The sequence below is a fragment of the Gymnoscopelus braueri genome (assembly GCF_963280865.1).
Source record: "Gymnoscopelus braueri genome assembly, chromosome: 12".
Classification (NCBI taxonomy): domain Eukaryota; kingdom Metazoa; phylum Chordata; class Actinopteri; order Myctophiformes; family Myctophidae; genus Gymnoscopelus; species Gymnoscopelus braueri.
The window spans coordinates 28,425,823-28,450,573 of record NC_137614.1 but is presented as its reverse complement, the minus strand read 5'-3'; the positions used below and the strand labels follow the sequence as shown (position 1 = coordinate 28,450,573).

At 41.0% G+C, this 24,751-nt stretch overlaps 2 protein-coding genes across 5 annotated transcripts in view; one reads left to right on the top strand and one right to left on the bottom strand.

Annotated features, from left to right (window-relative positions):
• Positions 1-18,955, top strand: part of LOC308096721 (6-phosphofructo-2-kinase/fructose-2,6-bisphosphatase-like) — a 22,006-nt gene extending 3,051 nt beyond the window's left edge. The window contains exons 2-15 of one of the 3 annotated variants that reach the window (XM_080444143.1): positions 1,432-1,794; positions 5,700-5,825; positions 7,493-7,589; positions 7,818-7,884; positions 8,208-8,282; positions 8,525-8,581; positions 8,903-9,024; positions 9,859-10,066; positions 11,369-11,515; positions 12,970-13,074; positions 13,231-13,360; positions 14,617-14,679; positions 15,016-15,080; positions 16,965-18,947. In XM_080444143.1, the coding sequence (XP_080300269.1) occupies positions 1,722-1,794; positions 5,700-5,825; positions 7,493-7,589; positions 7,818-7,884; positions 8,208-8,282; positions 8,525-8,581; positions 8,903-9,024; positions 9,859-10,066; positions 11,369-11,515; positions 12,970-13,074; positions 13,231-13,360; positions 14,617-14,679; positions 15,016-15,080; positions 16,965-17,024 (1,395 nt within the window). In that variant the 5' untranslated portion in view covers positions 1,432-1,721 and the 3' untranslated portion in view covers positions 17,025-18,947. Of the gene's footprint in view, positions 1-1,431; positions 1,795-3,055; positions 3,809-4,890; positions 5,309-5,699; positions 5,826-7,492; positions 7,590-7,817; positions 7,885-8,207; positions 8,283-8,524; positions 8,582-8,902; positions 9,025-9,858; positions 10,067-11,368; positions 11,516-12,969; positions 13,075-13,230; positions 13,361-14,616; positions 14,680-15,015; positions 15,081-16,964 lie in introns of those variants that run through there. The other 2 variants (XM_080444144.1, XM_080444142.1) reach the window with 2 other exon arrangements.
• Positions 18,956-19,259: 304 nt separating this feature from the next.
• LOC308096722 (non-structural maintenance of chromosomes element 3 homolog) lies at positions 19,260-24,675 on the bottom strand. Of its 2 annotated transcripts, XM_080444146.1 has the most exons (11): positions 24,572-24,675; positions 24,291-24,372; positions 23,225-23,347; positions 23,072-23,135; positions 22,906-22,988; positions 21,997-22,091; positions 21,728-21,804; positions 21,517-21,559; positions 21,251-21,313; positions 20,636-20,750; positions 19,260-20,260 (listed from the first exon to the last, which is right to left on the bottom strand). In XM_080444146.1, the coding sequence occupies exons 2-11, from the start codon at positions 24,354-24,356 to the stop codon at positions 20,177-20,179; spliced, it is 813 nt and encodes a 270-aa protein (XP_080300272.1). In that variant the 5' UTR covers positions 24,357-24,372; positions 24,572-24,675; the 3' UTR covers positions 19,260-20,176. The 2 variants fall into 2 exon arrangements, with proteins under 2 accessions (XP_080300272.1, XP_080300271.1); XM_080444145.1 differs by lacking the exon at positions 24,572-24,675 and having other exon boundaries at positions 24,291-24,562.
• Between the last annotated feature and the right edge of the window lie 76 nt (positions 24,676-24,751).

Sequence of the window (24,751 nt, the reverse complement as noted above, 5' to 3'; positions counted from 1 at the left end):
ACGCACTGGGGTAAAAATGGCATAGAAAACAATAAAAAAAATAAAAAAAATAATGATATACTAACAAACACAGCTGTGTTATTATCAGTACAGACAATGTGATTGGTGTTGTCAGTGGTGATGATACAATCAATAACATGGTGAATAATCCACTTTGATGACAATAGACCCAATCTATAAATCACAAGATCTGAAGTAGCAGGGACATATGAGATTACACTACAGGTGGCAAGGAAACCATGGTTTGTGTGGGTGTGTGAGTGTGTGTGTGTGTGTGACGGCAGAGGGAGGAAAAAGACTGGAGTCACACTCACACATACACAAATACACATGTGCTGGGTGGGCTGGCAGGGTGTACTGAGATACAGGGGTGTGCTGATATTGAACCTGCTTGTTGCATTGTGCGCTGTACTGTATCTAAACTACTAACCCTGCACAGTCAACTAATAAATAACATGGACTACGCATATCCTAATCATGCTTTCTCTTCTTTTTTGGTATTTGGTGATGTCAACTTGTGTGTTTAAGAGTATATCTGCATGAGCATGCACAGACAGAATCTGTCTGATAGAAAATGTAATCCGTTTCTGTATGCTGACACAACCAATCAATGTGATGATAGCTATACTGTGTCTGTGATCATGTCTGTGGGTTTGTGCATGAATGAAGGAGAGATAGAGAGCTGAATGTTGATTGGTGGAAATTGGAATGCAGTGGGACAGGAAAGTTCTCTCATTGTAATTCACTCCTACTTTTGGCTATGTATGCAGTAACTTTATAGGACCTGGCTACAAGAACTGGTCCTCTCACTTTCAGCCCACCCTTGATTGACCTTCTGGGTTGATGTGTGGATACAACAACACATCCAATCCGGACATCCACTCACTCTTCATCTCATTCTAGACCAGTGGTTCTCAACCTGTAGGTCGGGAGTCCACATGATTTGGGGGGGGGGGGGGGGGGGGCAGATGACAGTGGAGTGACCATTTAAGGACTTTTAAGACCTTTTTAATACCTAAAAACAAAAAAAGACAATGTCCATTACTGCACGTTATCAACAAACTATACAATAAAAACTGGTCAAACATTGGCCAATAATATAAGAAAGAGGCACACATTTTGTAGATCTGCTATTTTCACAATATTTATCTGTGAAACCAAATATTTAATGCCTCAACTCCTATACATTCCAAGTGCTTATCGGGGTGGGGGGTCCCCAGTTCAAATATGATTATTTTGGGGGGGTCACGGGCTGAAAAGGTTTGCTTATCAGGGTGGGGGATCCCCAGTTCAAATATGATTATTTTGGGGGGTCACGGGCTGAAAAGGTTGAGAACCACTGTTCTAGACTACAGAGAGGCGTGGTGGCGTATGGGACCGGTTTCCACATCGTAACTCACTGAGACACCGTGTTCTCTCTCTTGCCTGCAGAACGGGAAAGCACGGCATGCAATTCGGTAGTGAGGGGTTAAGATCCTGTCGTGACGCAGCTTACAGTCGGTGGGCGACCGGCCTGTCGATGGAATACTAAAAACGGAGGAAGCAAGCGGAGTGGTGCATATTGAGATATATTGTTTTGGGGGGGCTTGCCTAACCTTGCCGACAGGCGACAGCGACACAAAGCAAGCGTCCGTCGCAACACATCAAGCAACGGAGCAGCGAAGCACACACACACACATCACACCCCCCACTGCCCAGGGTACATTTTGCACTGTGTGATTATGATGATGATGAACGTGTCCGAGGCTGGGCAGAGGGACACGGGGAGGACGGCCCGGTTCCAGCGACCACACGGTAAGCGAAGGTAGAGAGTCTTCATCCCATAGCCCGGAGAGCAGACGGCCGCGTTGCGATTGGCTAGTTGGTTGTCGCCGGGGAGACATTGTCCATATTTGTAGTCGAGCCTGTTTAGATACAAGACGGACGGTATAGCCCCGTTTTGGAACCCCACTCTCCACGATAGCTCCAAGATGAGGTCCCGCTGTCTCCGGTGCCGCAGAGGTTGAGTCCGTCCAAATGCCGTGAAGATCACCTTTTTCGCAGCATCGTATCCTAAAAGTAAAGGTAGTCCGAGACACCTACAGATGTTTGCAATTTCACCGGAAAGTAACATTTAACCGACGGGGTTGAAAAAAACTTTTAAAACGCTTATTTAGTCAGCCTGTGCCAGTGTGCCATGTTTTCCCATTGTAGCCAAATCGGGAGCAGTACTGGCACCTGCCGTCGGGGGTTCTTCCGGGTTGAATGAGAAAACATGGCACAGGCTGACTAAATACGCAATGTAAACGTTTTTTCAACCCCGTTGGTTAAATTTGACTTTCCGGACAAATTGCAAACATCTGTAGGTGTCCCGGACTACCTTTACTTTTTGTATACGATGTTGCGAAAAAGGTGATCCTCACTGCATTTGGACAGACTCTACCTGTAGGGACCCATCTCAGGTAGCTATCTTGGAGAGTGAGGTTCCAAACGGGCTTGACGGACGATTGTATTTTATGAAAACTCTAACGAAACTACATGTTTAGCTATGGGTTTAAACGTATATTTACGAGTAAGCTAGTTGTTTGTTATCAACTCCTAGAGACCACTTTTACCCAGACGGCTAAACATTAACAACAGTGCCCCTCCGGACTATGGGATCTGTACTGAAGCCTGAGTGACACGCTGTGCACTTAATGCATGTGTGTGTAGATTAGAATACCAACATATATTATAGAACATAACATCATCATTCCCACAACGGTGTGACTGCTGACTTTGACCATGTCCATATTGACAAACGGGCGACCCATTTAAGTCATCTAAACACAATGGAGAGCACGCGGGCTCTCCCACAGAGTCCTATATATTTATCAAGCGTGTGTGTTTGTATGTGTGCGTGCGTGCGTGCGTGGGCATATTATGGGGGACTTGGGTGATTTTTACGCAACCCAGTGTGGTGGCAGTCATGGTGCATGTGTGTGTGTGTGTGTGTGTGTGTGTGTGTGTGTGTGTGTGTGTGTGTGTCACACTCACACACATGATGTGTGGGCAGCTCTGCAATCTATCTCTCTCTCTCTTTCTCTGTGTGTGTCTCGCAGTGGTGTAAAGTACATTTACTCAAGTACTGTACTTAAGTAAAATTGAGGTGTACTTTTTCTTCTGCTCCATTACATCTCAGAGGCAAATATTGTACTTTTACTCCATTACAATTATTCTAAAACTTTAGTTACTTGCAAAACATACATTAACCACTTCACCACTATACTTAGGCTATTTGAAAATAGCCGATCTACAAGCTGACGCGTTGTGATCTTGTAGATCTGCTGTTTTCAAAGCATTTTTATACATTTGGAAACTTGTGAAATGGGACATTCGGCATAATAGAGTACATTTACTTTCACTACTTTAAGTATATTTTAGTGCAAGTACTTTTACTAAAGTAAATTTTGAATTTCGGACTTATTTGTATACATTGCAGAATTGATACTAAGTAAGTAAAACATTTTTGTACTTTATCCACCACTGTTCTCAACCTGTTTGTTTATCACTCGGTCACTCTGTCCAAGTGTCCATCTCGCAACCCCCCCTCTTTTCATCCTTGTTGTACCAGTTTTCTCCTTGGGGGTGTCGGGTGTCCTTTGGGGGGAGGAAACACAGCATGGTGTTTTCTGTAGTGGACTGGGACTGTGTGGGCAGAAAGAGTGAGTGGAACGAACGCCCTCGTGTCACACACTCCCCGCCCGGTGTCTGTCATCCGTGTGTGCGGGCACAAGAATGGAGCAAAAGAGACCACCGGTCCAGCGGCGATTCCGGTGTGAGAGCACAGGTGAGGTGGGAATAGGCTACTGGATGGATTTGAGCGTCACATTGCATGAAATGCAGCATGACAGAGTGAGACGTGACTCAATAATGCTTGCATCAAACCAGTGGTTGTCAAGCTTTTTAATTTCAGGGACCCCCATAAGCATAACTCTGCGAGTGCACAAATGGGGGGTCCGTCTGGTTCCATTTGTACATTCGGTGTACTGTACTGTGTTACAGACCTGTGTAGATTGAGGTTTTTTTTATTCTACCCTTTCTCGCTCCCCTTGTGTGTGCATGTGGCTATGTGGTCCATGTGATGATGATTTCCACAGACTGCTGGACATCTTCTGAGTAGTCTATATTTATGTATTGCATCCCCAGTGGCCAAGTGTCTAATGGACATTTAGTAAACAACATTCCAGGAGGCTCTCTCTGTCACACTCCTCTGCCCTCACCCCCCCCCCACCCCCGAAGTTGAATATGGGATACCACAGAATGCCCAGATACCCCTCATGTAGACAGAGACTGTAAGGTTAAGTTATACTTTATTATTCCCCATAGGGGAAATGTGTCCTCTGCATTTGCCACAGTACACCGGCCAGGCACCAACTCCAGTTCTAATGCCAGTATCTTGCCTAGCATGCATGTGTTTTGGTGTGGGAACCGGTGCACATGGAGGGAGCCCACACAGACACTGGGAGAACATGCAATCTCCACACATAAAGGCCCCTGGGGCCCTGCCAGGGTTCGAACCTGGGACCTTCTTATTGTGATGCAACACTGTTAACCAATGCTCCACAGGGCTCCCTCAGAAAAGAGATCTTGTATCTCAATGGGACTTCACCTGTCCTGTATAAATAAAGGTAAACAACAGCAACTGTGTGAAGCCCCTGTATATTGTATTAAAAACAATGGAATTCCTTGAGATTGTTCTTGATAAGGAACTCCTTTAAGATTCCTGGTTCAACTGGAGTGGGCGGAACCCTGCGGAACCCTCACTTTTACTGTGGAATGCCTAAAATGAGGTTATCACCATTGGTTGTTACAGGACCACAATGGAAACAAGCCCCCAGGGATTTTTGTGTTATCCTTTTAACAATCTTTGTAAACCATACCTCTGTACAATCTGCAAACTGTTAATAAAGTATTCCATCAATTAAAAAAAACTGTTATTAACATTAGTTACAGCTTGCCTGTCAAATTGGAAGTGTCTTATCCTGAGCCGGAGTTCTGGTATGTCGACAGACACGTGTATGAGTATATGCTCCTCCCCCTTTTCACTGTCTGAAAAAGTTCAAAATCCCATTCTCACACTCACACACGCACTCACCTGGGCGACTCTTTTTGTTTCGCTCTCGTGTTCAATCTGTCACAGACACACTCGCACCACACAGACCGACCCCCTCACACACGCGTGCAGTTCCTCCAGCCATGTCCAAGAAAGAAACGCAACTGACTCAGAATCCACTTCAAAAGATCTGGGTTCCATGGGTGAATAGCAAGCTGAGTCGACGGAGAGGCTGTGAGTATTTATACAGATACACAGACACACATCTGACATGTTGATACTTGTAATAAGTATATGTCATTTTGATTCAGATGCGCTTGAATGTAGGGCAGCTTAGTTTCACACCGTTTTGGGGCCTGTTTGCTCAAGTCTGAGGTTCTTGAAACTGTTACGTGGAACACAGTGTCCCTCACTGTAGGGGACCTGAGGGTCATTCACCCCAGAGGTCAAGGCTGTGAGCGTGTCTGTCTGTGCATTGGAGTGTATGTGTGTGCATGTGTGTGCTCTTATTAAGTGTTATAAATTTGATTTATTATCTTGCTTTCATCAACAGCAGAATCAAATGCACCTTTCTTTCTTTTTTGTTGATCTCTCAATCTCTCCCTTTTGCCTGTGTCTGTTTCAGCATCTGTGCCACAGTTTACTAACTCCCCGACCATGTTAGTAATGGTGGGTCTCCCAGCCCGGGGAAAGACCTATATTTCCAAGAAGCTCACAAGATATCTCAACTGGATTGGAGTTCCTACTAAAGGTTGGCCTACAGTGCACTTGAACATCTCAGACACACAATGGAACTCGAACAAAAAAAACGTACATTTATTTACAGGGGTTAATATACAATAAGACTTCATCGCAACTACCGCCCTATTTCTATTCTTAGTTCTATCTCGAAAGTTATAGAAAAAATTGTTTATGAACAGGTTGAAACGTATCTTACTGAAAAATAATTCCAATCTGGCTTCAGAACATCTCATTCCACTGACACATGCCTGCACTATTTGAACGACCACATCGAACATAAGGTGGACGTGGGCAAATACTGCGGCATGGTCATCCTGGACCTCCAAAAGGCATTTGACACCGTAAATCACTCTATATTGATTGATAAGCTAAAAGCAACCGGCTTTGATAGCACATCAGTGAACTGGATGCAATCCTATCTGGAGGGGAGAGAACAGGTGGTGGAGGTGAACGGAACCCTGTCCCGTCCCCACTGGTCAGTAGGAATACATTGAGTCTAGCTGGGGCACTCATCCAATGTCACTATGACTATGCATGCACATGGTACCATAGCACCACAAAGGCCTTAAAAACAAGGCTCCAGACATCCCAAAACAAACTTGTCAGGCTGCTACTTGGCCTCACACCTACAACTCATCTAACCGGTGGGATGGCTCAGGGTAGAGGACAGAGTACAACAACTTGCAATGGGCCTGGTCTACAAGATACACTACACCTCAAATACAAAGACACCCATGTACCTGTCAAACTACTTCAAAAACGTTAAAGACGTCCACAAACACAACACCAGAGGGAGCTCCATAAATGACGTTCAACACAAATTTGGCTCAAACAAGGGGTTAAATTCGTTCTACTGCTATGCCACCAAAATGCACCACCAACAGCCATAAAAAAGTGTGAATGCTTACTCTCCTTCAAAACCGCTCTAGAAGAGCACTTAAGGGTGGCTGCAATTCGGAACTGGCCCCTGAAAAATGACCTGAAATCCCCCCCCCCCCTTAGTAAATACAGGTCCATATCTATCCGTCAGTATATGAATTAATGACATCAATAAATGGAAGAAACTTCTTAATGAAATAATATTTATTCCAGAACAGAGATCTTACAAGCGTCGGAAAAGCGTGGTTCCAGATATATTCTTCTGAAGTTTAAACAGAGATCAGATTATACACATAGGGTGGGTTAACGCCTTCCGTCATCACGTCAGCGTCAACTGGCCATCTTGCTTCGTTTCCCTGGCAACCCAAGTTCATCGTGACATCAAAACTGTAAACAATCCGATATTAACATACTATCTAATATTGTTGACATATACTGTACTAGGAGCCATCAAACAAAAACAAACTTGCAGGCACTGCCTGAGGGACCCAGGAAGTTCAACCAAACTGACACACAATAGGCAGGCTGGCTAGCAAATATGAACAAGCACATACAAATGAAATATATTTTAAATCAGATTGATAAATACATACATATTTATAGATCTATCAGTTTCAATGAATTGAATACAAAGGACCCCAATGGAAACAAGCCATAGTGCTTTCTTGGGTTCAATCCTTTTAGCATTGTATTTGTACTATTAAACTGTACTTTCTGTGTTTTTTCTCAAACTGTTAGTAAAGTATTCAATCAATCAATCGCATGCTTTTCTGATGTCACTTCCTCTTCCCGTGACAGTATTCAATGTTGGGCAGTACAGGAGAGATGCCACGCGTTCCTACAACAACTATGAGTTTTTCAGCCCAGACAACGAAGAGGCCATGAAAATACGGAAGTATGGAGAATTCACACATTTTATTTTGAATAATGTCAGAGGGTGTAGGGTTAACCAATCAAATAACATTTGAGTATTAAGAAATCAAAAGTTACAGTAGTCTTTGGGGAATTAACTGATCCAACAATGTGTTGTTGGAGGGAAACCAAGTAAACCTGTATTTGTTAAAACATGTATGAAGTTATGAACTTGTTGGTTATTGAAGTGTGTATTATAATAATTTTACAGGGCTTGTGCCATCACTGCCCTACAAGATGTGTGTGCCTACTTTACCAGAGGGCAAGGCCAGGTGGCGGTGAGTAAAACAGACGCCTTTTTAGGCCTTATTATTATGAAGTACATAGCTTGCTCAGGCTTACTTTTGTGATCAAATGTGTATTTATTGAACCGCAAGTGTTACATATGTTTAGTAATCTCCTTTTCACAGGACTAGGAATCTCCTTGTCACAGGACTAGCTTCATTAAAAGCATTGTGCTATCTATCATATTGGTGTGACAGGAAATAAGCCTGTCTATCATTTTTTGTTCTCACACATTTGGGAAACATGGTGTATGGTAATCTTAATTGAGAAGAAATCATATATTATCATATATTTCTTATTCTCTGTGGCTAATCAGGTGTTTGATGCCACTAATACTACATCAGAACGCAGAGAGCTTATCCTCAGCTTTGCCAAGGGAAACGGATACAAGGTCAGTATGTGTGCGCATGTGAGTGTGTTGTGCGCTCTTTGATCTGTTGTCTTTAGAAGTTGAAAGCTGAGTGAAATTACTGTTAAAAAAAAGTATCAATGCAGATGTTTTTCAGATGTAATTTTCTCATTTTGTCTCCCCTCATTCATCCATCCTTCCTCTCCTATCTACTCATTAATCCATCCTTCCTCCCCTACCTCCTATCTCCTCATTCATTCATCCTTCCTCTCCTGCCTCTGCAGGTGTTTTTTGTTGAATCAATATGTGACGATCTGGAAATCATTGCTGCGAATATCAAAGTAAGTGTTCATCTGTGCATGCATGTGTGTTCATGCATGTGCCCATGCACGCACGCAGGCGTGCGTGTGTGTGTGTGTGTGTGTGTGTGTGTGTGTGTGTGTATTTGTGAACATACTGTTTGTGCAGTTCCAAGATCGCTGCACGACATCTATTTTTAACCAAGATCTGCTTGAGAGCCAAATCTGATATTGCCCAGTCACGTGCTGGGAGATTATTTATTTTTTGGCCCAGAGCCAAGTATACTGACTGGACATATGGTGATCTGACCTCATATTCCTTTCCTGCTCTGTCTCTGTCTCTGTCTCTGTCTCTTCCCATAGCAAGTGAAGCTTAGCAGTCCAGACTATGTGGACTGTGACAAGGAAGAAGCAGTGGCTGACTTCCTGAAGCGGATTGAATGCTACAAGGTCACCTATGTCCCGCTGAATGATGACAAGGACAGGTATGATCAGATGGCTATGAATCAGAAGACTACATGAGATGAAAGTAAATGTCATGAGACTATCAGAATCAGAATTGTCACATCACAGGTTTACAGAAGTCAATAAGTGGGTGAAGTTCGTTTTCGTGCATAGTTCCCATCGTATCATTATTTCCATAGAAGAGGGGGGGGGGGAGAAAGGGGAGAAAGGAGATCAAACAAGAAAAAACAAAACAACAAATGATCTACATATTTACGCATGGTACCTGAGATAAGATATAAAGGTGCGTGAGCATAGCGGCAGATGTATACTGTGCATGATATACTTTTGGACGTTAGTTAAGGTGCTAGAAAAAAAGATAAGACTAGATGATTAGTAGATGAGATGAGTGTAGATTAATTTAGACTAGATGAGAAGAGTAGGTATAAAGATGAACATAATAATCACAACACATAATTAACACGTGACCACCATTCCGGTTGCGGCCCTCAGAAAATACAACAAATTAATTGCTAGTTACTGTATATCGTTGTCAGGTGGAAACCGAATATGTCCAAAACAAATACTTTTCAGGAAATGGAAAAAATAACGAATTAATACTTTTCATTGTTTAAATATTTATAAAACCCACAGACACACTTATCCACTTTCTCTTAAAACATTTTTTTTAAATAGCAGAGCTGGTAGATTGGCTAGTTTTGCTACTTTTGTGACACTATAGCATGATGAAGTAGGGCATTAATTTACAAAAAACAAAACATGGGGATACTGCCCGAGAGCAACGATTTGTGATATATCTATAGATATTTTTCTTATGTTAACTCCTCCCCCACACTCTTCTTTTCTCCACGCAGGAACTTGTCCTACATCAAGATCTTCAACGTGGGCAGCAGATATCTGGTGAACCGGGTTCAGGACCACATCCAGAGCAGGATAGTCTACTACCTGATGAACATCCATGTCACGCCGCGCTCCATCTACCTGAGCCGACATGGAGAGAGCGAACTCAACGTGATAGGCCGCATCGGGGGAGACTCTGGTCTGTCACCTCGTGGACTCAAGGTCAGAAGTCTTTGAGCGTGTGTGTGTGTGTTTGTAAGTTTAAGTTAGTTATGTCGTGGTAATTCCAATGCATGCTCACTACTAATATTAGTACTTATAATTGTCTCAAACTTGGACTAATTTGATTGGAGAGTATGTCTTGACACCTGAAGAGTGTCTCAGTGTCTCTCAGTACATTGGTTATTCAGCCATTCCATCTTTACCTTGCTGCACGGTGGTCTCAACAGAACGGAATGTTCGTTCTCCTTTGTGCACACAGGATAAGATATTTGCCACATACCATATTTAGCAGCGCAAAAGCCCAGCAAAGAAAAGTATTATAGTAATTTCCGTCACAGTTCAGGTGATTGCGAATAGAAGGCAACAAAGTGCAGGCTGTATTACCCTACACTCACACCGGCAGCAACTGTATTGTCTATTATGTCGCCAAGTTGCTGTGTACCTGCCCATCGTGAACATTGTAAAGCCTGATTTACAATGTAAATTGTACATTAGTTGCGCGTTGGTGTCACGTACTGAAAATATCAGCTCTACAAGCTCACCAAGTGTCATTATGCGATGCATTGTGATCCTCTATGTTTGGTGCATGACATGGCACGCAACTAAGTATAAATCAGGCATTACTTTTAGGTGTCACCTGTGGGCGTTTCTGTCTATTTGTTTTTTTTTTAACCGGAGGAGCTGTTTAATATTGATTAATTTAGTCTACATTAACTCTTACCCTGCCAGAGTTTTTTCAGAACAGTCTGTAGCCTCTGCCAGGGTTTTGACCGATTTTGGTACCTTTTCGCATAGCCACAAAATATTTTTCTCAAGTATGATTGATCCCCAGAAAATTTCTAATCACAGATGAGATTCAGGTGTGGTTTCACAAATGTCAACGAGGTCAATTTGACCTTGTTGTCATGTGTTGTTTGATGTTTGAAAATAGCTCAAAACCAGTGGTTTCAAACCAAAAAACATTGTGAATTGTTTGTCTGTTTCAATTTTAACATTGAAGTGGATGGAGCAGCAAATCTTTGGAAATTGTTATCTCCTTATTCGTTTGGAATATCGAAAAGGTGTCAATACTAAATAATTAGAGAATCTTTTTAGATTTTTTTTTTTTTTTCAGGACGTTTTTAAACGTCTTTGGCAGGCAACAGCTAATTTCTCAAAGACGTTTATAAACGTCTTTGGCAGTTATAGAGTTAATTTCTGTAATTAAACTCATCAGGGATCCCAACAACCTCCTACATGCCTGGATACCCATGTACCTTTGTGTCATATTTGATGTGTACGGTATGTCTCTTCTTCTCTCAGTTTGCCAATGCGCTGGGTACTTACATGCGTGGCCAGAATATCCCGGACCTGAAGGTGTGGACCAGCCATATGAAAAGAACCATTCAGACTGCAGAGGGCCTGGGGGTCCAGTATGAGCAGTGGAAGGCCCTTAATGAGATAGACGCTGTGAGTGCTACAGTGATATGTGTATATCATTCATTACATTTTGCCCCCTCTGTCTAAAGGGACATTGTTGTACAAATGTTGGGGGCCATTTATTGTAAATGGCTTATTAGTGTAGTGTACATATTTGCATTCCATGATTTTTCTCAGGACTTTCCCCTGGAACACCGTTTTCCCCTGGAACACCGTTTTCCCCTGGAACACCGTTTCCCAATTTCTATGGGTCGCGAGTAAATAATTTTTACATTTAAAAAAAGTATATCATTTCAAAAGATTTAAAAAAGACAAACAAAAAAATCACAACTTTTCATCAATTAAATACAATTCCAAAAATTTTCAAAAGTATTTCATAAATAAAATAAAGAAATCAAATAATTTACATAAATAAATAAATAAAAAACGTTTAAGAAGTAGTGAAAATAGCAGATCTACAAGCTTATTAAAGTTATTAAAACGTTACTGAATGCACCTGAATAACTTAGTCAAGGTGGGTTCTCTGTCCTGATTGGATAAGTTTGGATTTCCGAATATGTAACACTTATTTAAAAAAATTATGATCACTTGCATGGTAAATGTATGTTTCAATTCTGTTTGGAAATGAAACGTTTCTTCAGGGACTATGTTTGCCTAGATTTTTTATATCACTGTGCATTTTAAAATGCATTAAAATGCAATGATACAACATTAGCCTGGCATGGCCGTCTGGCTCCCAGGCTATGATAACATAACTTTGAGAAGACAAAACGGTGAAATTATATTTAGCGTGTTTGATTATGTATCTCAAGCTAGTTTCAAGTCTCTGCAACCAAATTTTCATACTGTACTGAGATGAATGATATCCAATGGTTTCTTTGAAATTCAAACAATGGTATGCTTTGGAAATTGGTCTGCAGTAATGTCAACTACACCATGAGTATTAGTCAATGGTCTAAACATGCCAGACCACCATGCTCCTATAAGCTGCTTTCAAAAGTAATGTCAACAGTGTTGTATGGCACTGGTTCTCAACCTGTGGGTTGGGACCTCCAGGGGGGTCCCCACATGATGGTAAAGTGGGAACTTTTAGAACTAAGAACTTTTAAGACCTTTTTATTACCTTAAAAAAAACATTGACCAAATTGTCAAATAATATAAGGAAGAGGCAATTTAAAAATATATATATATTCACAATATTTATCTGTGGAACCGAGTCAAACTAAATGTAATGCCTCAACTCCTACAATTCCAAGTGATTGTCAGGGTGGGGGGTCCCCAGTTCAAATATGATTATTTTGGGGGGGTCCCCACAGTTCAAATATGATTATTTTGGGGGGTCGCGGCCTGAAAAGGTTGAGAACCACTGGTGTAGGGCGTGTTTTGAGCACAGCCTGCACATCATTTTTATTTTGCCATAATCATGTGTGACATGTGAGTGTGCATGTGAAAGAGACATATTCAGCTCTCCTTTGCTCTTTCAGGGGGTCTGCGAAGAGATGATGTACGAGGAGATCCAACAGAATTACCCAGAGGAGTTTGCACTGAGAGACCAAGACAAGTACCGTTACCGATATCCCAAAGGAGAGGTGAGGGAACACATACTTTACTTGTCCCTCACGGAACAAGAGTGCTGCTATAAACAGTGCTTTTCCTGTCAGGCTGTAACAGACATCTGATAGAATTTTACAGTGTTTGTGTGCCTGTATGTGTGCATATGTGCTGACTCTGTGCATGTGCCCCAGTCCTATGAAGACCTGGTCCAGCGCCTGGAGCCAGTCATCATGGAACTGGAGAGACAGGAGAATGTTTTGGTCATCTGTCATCAAGCTGTCATGCGATGTCTGCTTGCATACTTCCTCGACAAGAGCGCTGGTGAGACGATTATACAAGGACATCTCAAGTGTCATCATCGTGTTACACATGTCCCCAGGTTTTAATCTCAAATTCTTTCTTTGGGAGACCGGAGAAGTTTGACACGCTCATCCATTACAATGGTTGAGATTTGTCACCTGTAACCATTCAAAGGGCTCTGCTAGTGACATTCCTATGTCAAGGTGGGGCTATAAAGCCAAAGATTGAAGGATTGAACTCAGCGGCATCGGAATGCCCATGGTTCTATCCTCGGCTCCTCCGGGCTTCATGATGAGGTGTCCCTGAGCAAGACATTTAAATGAAGAATAGGGTTTTCACACTTTTAGAGAATATCCAGGGTCATAAACTCATAATAGAGACATAGTTAACAATAGATGCCTCATGTGTTTATTTTTTATTTCAAAAGTCTCCAAATTTCCAATCTTTATTAAATAGTCTTCAGGGGGAAGGGATTTTCAGCTGAACGTGATGCTGACGAGTGACGACCGACCCACCCCCTATGCCCTCATCACTGTGATTGGCTGAGACACACCCAGCTCTTGTTTCACTGGGAAATACATCTAGATATGGTCACAAAAGCCGTTTAAGCTGGTCTTTAATTGCTCCCCCAGAGCACTCATCTGAGCAGCACACTGCTGGGTCAAATACAGTAAAGTAATGTCCCCTCGGGGATCAGTAAATACCCATTACCCTTTATTTTATTGGATGTGGGCCGTTTATTCTCTAAGAAGGAAAATTGTTGTCTAAAGTGGATGGGGCTGTTGAAGAGCTTGGCACTCTGACTGTAACCTCTGATTCACATCTTGTTGGCCATGATTTTGAAACACTCAACGCTCTCTGTCTTTAACAAGTCTATGAGTTGGTGTCTTGTTGTGTATATACAGTATGTGAAACATCAGTTAGGTTCCCCATGCATTCTTTCCACAACCAAAGCGGTGGTGCTAAGCTAACACATGTGTTAATGAATATTCATGCAACAGTGAGCTCAACCTCTATACTGAGAACTGCACATTAAGGTTATTTTAGTTTTGCATTTTTCTTTATTTTCTATTTTGTTTTGACTTTTAGTCTAGAAGATCTGCTAAAAGCTACAGAACTGACTTCCTGTTATATTGAAATTACATAACGCTGATACTCGGATTAAACTATTAACCATTTAAAAATGACATGCTTACAAACCGAATTATGAAGATTAGTAATATTCATGACTCAAATTTATGTCCAGAATTTAATTTCTCTGTCTCCCTATGCTGCAGATGAGTTGCCTTACCTGAAGTGTCCTCTGCACACAGTATTGAAACTCACCCCAGTCGCATACGGTCAGTCTCAATACCTTCTATTTCTGCCACTTTGTCCATTTATTTTGTAACACATTAGAGCATTGATTTCCAATGTGGGGTCCTTGATGAGGTTCCAGGGGGGTCCCCAGCTAAATGATTGATGGTTAGGAACCAAAGGTCTGTAACTCCAAGAGTGTACAAATGGGGAACATTGTTCACGCTCAGACTTAAGATTAACACAGAGGATTTTCATGTCAAACTGGGGGTTGTTGATGTGAAAAGATTGTTACGTGGCAGATCTGTGCCAGTAAGGTTTTCATGTCCTCCTCTCACACCCATCATATGGGTCTCTGCCTCTCCCTTGTTCTCTCACAGGTTGTAAAGTAGAGTCAGTCTTCCTTCATGTCGACGCTGTGAACACTCACAGGGACAAACCAGAAGTGAGTGATACTTCTAACCAATGTTCTGTACTGAGAATTAATCATTTGGCACATAGGGCCCTATTTTCGCCAGTGCCTTACCCGTTATCCATACATTTCTTTGCCATTTTACTATTTTTAAAAACATTTTCAAAAAGTTCTACATCTACATTGAAACATTGTGATCTGGTAGATTGACTGTTTGAACTATTTGAAAATGTTGTAATAAATGGCAAAGAAGTTTAGGGATAATGGGTAAGGCACCGGCGGGAATGGGGCCCATAGACTATAAGGGTATGTCTTCTCATTGCACAGCAGACCAGTAGGCTATTTCAATACTGTATCAAATGGTTGCACAAGTTGAGCTGTGCCTTTTTTAGAAAACTGTCCTTTGTTTGTCTTTCTCACTGGTGCGGCAGTCAAGGCAAAAAGTTATATAAGAGCAGAGAAGGACTCGCACACCGGAATAAAGAGATCAGACTATTGGACGATAGTTCCTGTGTATTAGTCCCTTGCATTTACTCCATGTACAGACCCGAATCTTTTAATGAAGACTTTTATATGCAACCAAGACCTATAGTCTGATGTTTTTATTCCTGTGTGCGAGTCCTTCTCTGCTCTTATACTGTGACAGGAACAGAAGGCTTAGGAACTCAGGAACTAAAACTAAACCCAGGAGACAACAATGATGCAGTCGACAGACTTTACTTGGACACCAAGTGCACTTAGCATTCAGCACACAGTAGAATATAACCATAACACCTCACCATAAACTCTGACTCTAACTGACAGACAGGACCTGACACTAAAACGCACTGAACACACTAAAAAACACAATCTTTATAGTCTCAGGAGCTCGTCACCCAACCAGGCTCTGCTGATCCTCACAGGTGACGACACTCACCTCAACGCAGTACCTGAATTTCATGTCACGTGCCACACACCTGCTTTCACAGAGACCGCACGTCTTAAGGCTAGTTTTGGGGGTAAAAATCCATATAGTGCTTAAGAGAAAAAAATAATCACACCCAGTGTGAAGTGGGCGGTGTGGTCACAGTGGTCATCACAGTGATGGAAGAAGTGATGGAAGAAACCATAACTTAAAAAAAACACATTTCTGTTTTTTTTAAAGTTATGGTTTCTTATATAGGGCTATGCACATGTGTCATGTTTCCCTAGCCAATCACAGTCCTGAATAGACTGTGATTGGCCAATCACAGTGCAGGGTTAGGGGGGTACATTTGTGGCCAATCACAGCGCAGGATTTGGTGTGCAAATATCCAAACCTCACATATAGGGGCGGTTTCACCGCCCCAAAACACCTGGATTTTCATAGATAAGCTCCAAAAACATATTAAAAACTAAAAGAAAACATGATTTTGTGTGGAGTGGCACTTTAAAGAAAGGTACTAGGGGTTGTTGGCTGCTCACTATCCCACTAAAAAGACCAACATTAGGATCTTGCACAGTAAAGAGTGTAGAAATATATGGGTGCTTTTGGTTACATTTGTACGCTCTCAGAGTTAAATGAACACTAATGATTTACTGTGTTGTAGGTTTCATTTGGTAGACGACAGTAATATACCAGTCAGTAATAAGCAGGGCAAACCACTCGCAGTGTTTATATGCCAGGAGTGACGGTAACGCACTCTCACCATTGCAATGGCAGGCACAAAGGCACACACATAGTATATTCATAATGTATTAACTACGAATAATGCTTTTTGCAGTTTCCAAATCCCAGAAGTCAAAGCTGTGGGACTTTTCTCCCTTCACTAATAATGCCCTTTCTCTCTCACTCTTACTGCATGTCTTATACAGTACTGTACTTACCAATAAACCTGATCTCACACACGCACACACACAATCACATATTAATCACCACTGTTTTTGTCTGACTTTCAGAATGTGGATGTTGACAGAAACCCAGTGGAGGCTCTAGAAACTGTTCCTGACCACATCTAACCAGTGGGAGGAGTTCTTTTCTAGGAAGGCAGAGATTTTTTTATTGTTTTATTCAATGTAATAATCATAGCCATCCTTGTTGCTGTGACTGTTGTAAAATTCTTAACCTGGTTTGTGAAAAAAGGAAAACATGACATTTCTCAGATGGCAGGCTATTTCAGTTATAATGCACTTTATATTGCTGGGCCCTACAGTGGCTGTTATATGAAGAATAGGGTTCCTTTTTTTTGTGAGACATGAACCTCTGTAGCTGAACACTGGCCAAACTACCCGGATATCTACCTGGATACTCTTGAATGCACCCGCCTTGATACATACAATTCGATGTCTTCCTCCTTCAACCCTCTCTCCCTTTACCCTGTACTTCCCATCCACCTTCATTTTATCAATTCAATATCAAATCATGCCATATCAAACTGTGTGTAATGAGCCAACATACAGTAGTTGCAATACTTACTTACTAACTTACAGTTGTTGCATTCCAAGAGTAGCCAAAAGGTAGAATCTGGCCAGAAGTTGATTGAAGTAGGTGTTTTGTTGGTCTTCAGTTAAAACAAGTAGGAGGCAACCTGGAGTTGACGTGGTAATGCACTGCCATATTATGGTGACATAATATACTGTTGTCATAGGAGTGAACCGGTACTCAACAGAGTGCTCTGTCTGTACTCTGCATTTTAAATGGGAAATAAACCATAAGCCACTTTTGTGCCAATTCTGAGAGTTTGCTGCCATAAAGGTTAGCAATACTGACTACTGTTATTATAATGTGGCATGATCACATTGTACCAAGCTCAACCTAGCCTTTTGATGTTTTTTTTTTACATTAGATGACAGCAAACCCACATAATTGCCAGGCCCTTTGGTTTAGTTCACCTTTAAAGACCTACAGTCCTTTTGGGCAAACCGATAAGGCAGAGTCTACACCATAACTGCCCCATACCACTATGTGCCTCAATTATGATTATTTTATGGTATCAGAATAGAAACTATGCAGCCTGCAGACATGCATGCACACACATAATGTACACGCACATACACACACTGTGAGGATAAAGCCTAATGTACGAAATGTATAATGAACTATGTGTTTTTATGTTTTACCTCATGTGGATTGCAACCTAAAGGGAATCTGTTACCAATGTGATGTTGTGATGCAACTTTTTAATGTTTTAAACATTACTTTTGGGGGACATTTGTTATGCTTGTTATTTAGATAAGAGTGTGTAGAGACAGGACACCTACGTTAGAGAGAGGGGAGACATGCAAGATATGATGCTAGTTGGATTCGAACCTGGGGCCCTCGCGACTCACAGGAAGCATATGGTTAGTGCACTAACTGGCACCAGGCACCCCAGATTAGTTTTTTTTTATATTCTTAAACAATTCGAAAGGATATGTCTTCATATTTCTGATTTAACAAGATAATTGTATAACAGAATGTTGGTGAATAATTGTATATTATAGTCTGTAACATTCTGTCCTCAATCTAGTGTAGTTTCTATCTGATCAGCCACTTGCCTTCAGGTCTGGGTTCCACAGGTGCAACTGATGTGGGATTCCTTAACATTTTACATTTAGGATGGTGTTACTTTATTGAATTGAAAATGGCATATAAACATTTCTCATTGAAACCAGTGATTAATGTAGCCAGTCATACACATTGGTTTTAATAGAGACCAGCCTACCATGCCAGCAAGCCACTAGCTTCCCTTGAGTTGCTGAAGGACAATCTTACCTATTCCTCTCCAATATGACAAGTGAAACTGGTAAACAGTTTAAGAATGTCAGATTGTATTAATAAAAAAAATACATAAAATCATATTGTTATAATAGTAGCAAATCAAATGATTGTTTCTGCATGTGATCAACTCATAACATTTTAACAGGTGTACAGACTTGTAAAGCTATGTGTGTGACTGTTTTATTGTAAGATTTGTAGTCTGTGGCTACTAGCATTTCAAAGTGTAAAAAAGGCAAACATTGGTGTAAAAATATAACAGTCATAAAGTCTGGGCAATAAATGTTAAATTGATAACTTTTGTCTATTATTTACATTTCAATTACTTATTAGTATTGTCCTGAAGGCCTGAAGAAATCTGCATGTAATGTGTAACAAGATATTTCATATTTCAAAATATATTAAATACGTTGGATTAAAAAACAATGAGTGAATTTGTTATTTTCCCAAAGAGCTTTATTAATAGTATTTAGTTAACGTTTGTCATTGAATGTTACTGTAGTTAGCCCAAGGTTCCACAGAAATGTAACACACTTTTGCCATTAACAGCAACCAATAAACCACAAAAAATAAAATCAGTTAAACAGTCACATTCAGAGTATCATTTGACAATGGTCCATCAGGTTGAGGGCGGCAGTGGCTCAGGGGTAGAGTGAACTGGAAACCGCGAGGTTCCCAGTTCGATCCTGACTCATAAAGCTGTTGTAACTGGTCTACTGTGTGATTGTACCAGTGTTATATAAAGAGTATAATATATAAATATAAATAAGAGAAACTACGAAGGCAATCATTGGCGTAATGAATCATTTGAAAAGTATTTTTTATCATAACAGTCTTTAAGTCTAGGCAAATAAATGTACAATCTTTGACTTCTGTATTATAAATCATCCAACCTTTTCTAAATAAAGCTATGCACAATGAACAATGATGTGGTGTATGTGGACTTAAATACTAACAATAGCCTGGAAAGTGTGAACAGTTACTTGGTGGTCCTCACATACAGTAACATTGTGTGTAACCTACTCAAACTACAATACAGAATCTGTGACATTACAATGTTTTTAAAGGAAATGTATTTCCTGTGACTGACAACATATCTGCCTGTATCTGCATTACCCCAATGCAGTAAGCCCAACCATCTTGTCATACAAGTATCTTTGGCAAGCAAAACAGAACACAGTGAATATCAACATCTGTGACATATTACAACTCTTAACAAACCACTCAATTATTCAACAAAACATAATGCATGGTAATTACTAGGTCAGATTCAGGAGCAATCCTAGACCCTTACAGTATCTAGGCCATGCTCACAAAGCCACAAAACAATTAAGGCATTGCTTCTCTCTTTTTTCCTATACCACCAAAAACATTAATAACCTGTAATGTAGTTCAAATCACTTTAATGTAGTGATCATCTCTGACTACTGGTGCTGGCCTGGGTGTTGGTAGCCTCTCTGTATGGCTGACTCCAGCTCTTAGGATCCTGGTCATGGATCTAAAAACAGAGACGTTATTGCACATCCATGGTTAGACTCAATCAATTAAACAAATTATTTCAATGACTTATCTGGCATTTCCACCATTTAGACAGACTCCTTGGTGCGGTGAAACAAAACAGCTTTTCGAAAATGTGGCGGCAATACCCTTAAGGTCCTTACACACCGGAAGCCTTTTTTGGTGATAAATGTACATGAATTTATACCACTGTTTGTGTCATGAGTACATTCACCAAGAACACAAATATTATGCGGTGATTAAGCAAAGTAATTTACTTTGAAAACAAGTTCAATTATTCTCAAAATTAGTTCAATTAGGCATCACCAAATTAATCACAGAAAATGGCACACACAAAAACAGATACACAGCTTACCTGACCCATGAACTCTAGTATTTTGATTTTTGACACTTCCAATTCTGCACGTTGACCCCAGTGGAACTCATGCTCAATTGGCTCTGTGTGAGGAATTCGTACATATTCCAGGTACCTTGGTGTACACACAAACACATAAATAAATAACAGAAAGTGTATGCTATATTGAACATGCCCGTGAAACCTAACGATAACAATGCACTATGTAAGATTACACAGCATTTCATTATACTGATACAGGTAATTACTCCAATCATCTGTCATGGCCTTGGGATTAAACCAAAAATCTAAATAGATGTAAAACTGCCCACATGTTAATGTGAAGATTAGGAACTTCTTTCTTGAAATATTAACTTTTTGCAGATACAAGGTTTATTTTGTGATAATACTGATGAGAAAACTAAAACATACAGAAACAACAGTAATAGTGTATGGAAGGCAATGTTGGTCCAGCCACTGTGCTGTTACTGGTCTGGCTCTCTTCTGCCATCCTTCTGATCTGTGGTGTGGTATAAACCAGAGACTATGACTGTAGAAACTGGCTCTGAACACACCAGTACAATAGATTGCACAGAATGCACACACACAGAGAAAGCGGTTGCAGGATATTCTCACCTTTGACGCACAAACTCATCTGTAACCACCTTCTTGACATCACCAAAGTCTTCATGCTTCTCTCTGGAGAGCATCACAACAAAAACATACATGAATATGTAACTAAAACTAACACTGAATTTCAAATGTATGTAAATGACCGTATATTGTCTACTTATCGGTAAAAATAAAAAACTAGAAAATGCATTATTCCGAGGGCCAGTTAAACACGTTGCCATTCATGGTTGAGAAAACACACACAAACTGAGAAAGAATTCCCGTCTTACCCCTGGTCAACACGTAATTTCCTCAGTGTGTTCCATATCAGAGCTGAAACACACACACACCATGACCAGATGTTATTTCTAGTGTAACATGATGTACCACTGCTTAACATGTGCTAATTAGCTGAAGCCTGTTATCAGAACAACTTTGTGAAGAAACGTAATGACTTGAACAAATGAACTGACAGTGAGAATCAAGAAAACTAGCACATACATTCTTTGACTGCTCCTCCTTTCATGAAAATAACACCTAGGATCACAAAGAGCAGACCCATCTTTGGGCTCGTAGGCCTTCAATAAAGAGGGAATATAAGATTAGATCAAATACCAACATAAATGCACACAGGTTTACTCCAGATGTAAATAATGGCCATTGATAGAAAATGATGTGAATAATCTATGGTGATATATTAGCTTGGATATCCCCGTTGCAGAGAATTAACAACATCGAATAGGATTATTCATACAAAACAAGACACTCACGTATCCAGTGACGGTCCCTCAGCCGTCTCAAGCTTATTAATCAGCATGTAGATGTGATTTTTGGGATCAATTTCAACCAGTTTAAGACCAAAGACCTGCCAGAAACAGGGAAAAGAGAGGTCATGGTATTCAAAGCATGTGAGGCACATGGCTGTGAGAGAAAAATCAAACTCATTGTCCTTGATGTATGGTTTAAACTAGGCCTAGAATGTCTGTGATCTTACATACATTTCATGGATTTCAAATACAGTCATAGGTCCCTCTGACCCGGCGCTTGTGAGCAGCACGATTTGCACGGCGTAAAAGTGCTCTAAGCTCCATCTGTAGTACTCACCCAATAATTAATTCATAGACTTGGAGTCAGATATTGTCCTCTAGTTTCATATCCATTTGAAAGTTCTGCCAGAAAACCTGAGTTTAGTAAAATATCTGGACACGGACAACATTCTGTATGGGCGAGGGGCCTGGAATGAGTGCAGGACTGAATATATCTAAACTTCCTTTGGGAAGCACACATGTTTGGGGCACACAATTGGCAGGTGGTGTGATTCATTACCCCGCACCAATCACAACGCACCTGTCAATTGTGTGCCCCATTTGTTTGTGCTTCCCCGTCAATTTGTGATGACGTTTGTGGAGACCAGAGGGAAGTTTTGATAAATTCGGTCCTTCACTCAAGTCGGGCCCCTCGCCCGAACAGAATGTTGTCCGTGTGCAGCTTGTGGAAAAGTGGAGATATTTTACTAAACACGTTTTCTGGCAGAACTTTCAAGTGGATATATGGTTGGTTGTTTGATAAAAGAAAATGGTGACTTGTGTGTTCCTGGCTCCAAGTTGTTAGCACATCCTTGCACTGAAACCAACCAAGGTTTGGCAGGGCAGCCCATGAATCCGTAGCTCAGTACACACCTGCTCTAAGGTATGTGAAGCTCTCTTCAAGATCTCAGGGTAGACGTTTCTGTAGTCTTTCACCACCACATGTTTCACAAGGTCTAGAAGAGAAAAAGAAGAGGAATGGTGCATCAGATTAAGACTTAAAAAAAGTCAACCTCAGGGGTTTGTGTGTGAGAGATACCTGATCGACGTATGGGAAGCTTTTTCTGATCCTTCACCAGGAAGTACTGCACCACCTCTGCAGTCTGATGGAAAGAAAGACAAAGTGTGTGGGGGAAAGAAACATGGAAGGCTAATGTTCTTTTTTCCCCCACGGACATAATGTGCACATTACCTTTTGGTCAACCTGGGCCTGTGTGAGCTTCTCCAGTCCTCTCAGGACCTGTGATGTGCTCGGCTGAGTGAATGTCATGTCATCATCCTCTCCTTCACCCACCAAAGTATCTGGGGCTGCGCTCTGAAACACATCACACAAAACCCAGGGTTCAACAATAACAGCTGCCCAATGGCCCGGGGCCAATAGAAAGCAAACTCCAGAGTCAACTAGCCCGATCGGATCAGGCTAATGTTAGCCGCAAGCAACTTAGATGCTATAATGCCATCATCAGTGGTGGAAAAAGTACTCACATTTTGTACTTAAGTAAGAGTACCAATACCACAATGTAGACATAATCTGTTACAAATAAAAGTCTGGTATTCAAACATTAGTAAAGGTACAAAAGCATTCCTATTAAAATATACTTAAGTACTGAAAGTAGAAGTACTCATTATGCAGAATGTCCCATTTCACAAGTTTCCAAATGTATAAAAATGCTTCGAAAATAGCAGATCTACAAGCTCACAACGCATCACAAAGCAACGCGTTGTGAGCTTGTAGATAGGCTATTTGAGGCCTAAGTATACATAGGGCTTAAGTGGATAATGTATGTTTTGTAATAACCAAAATCTGCGAAGTAACTAGTAACTAATGTCTTAAAATAATTGTACTGGAGTAAAAGTACAATATTTGCCTCCGAGATGTAGTGGAGTAGAAGTAAAAGTATTGAAATTAGGAAACACTCTAGTAAAGTAAAAAAAATGCTCATAAGTGCATTTAAGTACAGTACTTGAGTAAATGTACTTAGTTACTTTACACCACTGGCCATCATAGCTATCATAGCAGTATCTAAGTTGCTTGCGGCTAGCTAATGCTGACCAAACAAAGAAGTGGTACAATAACATTTGGGCAGCAAATAGTAGAGAACAGTTTGAGTTAGTAATGACTGGGCTCTGCTATGCTCCCAAATGCATGGAGAACAGTTTGAGTTAGTAATGACTGGGCTCTGCTATGCTCCCAAATGCATGGAGTCTTTGGGAGAGAAATAAGAAAGGGAGGCTATTGACCAAGTTAGTTCCTTTACCCGTTTTCCTCTTCCTCTGCCCTGACTCTGAGGCTGGCTCTGTCCCCTCGACCTCCTCTGTGACATGGTGGCCACCGTTTAGCTGATGGACAAATACAGCACAAACTAAATCTCAGGTTGTGAAGATGTTTATCAGTCGTGGACAGTTGAGAGATGACAGGAGATGGCGTTAATTATCGACAAACTCGACGCGCGTGACACCCGGCTCACACACCCACAAAAGACATGCATTGCATTGCCATTTTGTGTTTAGTTGTAGAAATAAATCCTCAGACACTCACTTTCTCGTCAGTTTGCAGCGTGCCGTGAACAAGCAGACGTCTTCTTCCGCAAAACAAACTCCCTCTTCTTTTTCTTCTTTTTCTCCTTCTTCTTTGGAGTTTATTGACGGTTTAGATTCATGCGTTACCGCCACCACCTGGACTGGAGTGTGGAACTGAAGATTATCATTATGCTGATCA

Excerpts from the sequence above, each read along its gene's own strand:
- LOC308096722 (XM_080444146.1), bottom strand. The coding sequence starts at position 24,356 with ATGTCACAGAGGAGGTCGAGGGGACAGAGCCAGCCTCAGAGTCAGGGC. Across the intron at positions 23,136-23,224 it reads AGGCCCAGGTTGACCAAAAG|ACTGCAGAGGTGGTGCAGTA; the intron begins GTAATGTGCACA and ends TCTTTCCATCAG. Across the intron at positions 20,261-20,635 it reads TACTAGAGTTCATGGGTCAG|ATCCATGACCAGGATCCTAA; the intron begins GTAAGCTGTGTA and ends CTCTGTTTTTAG.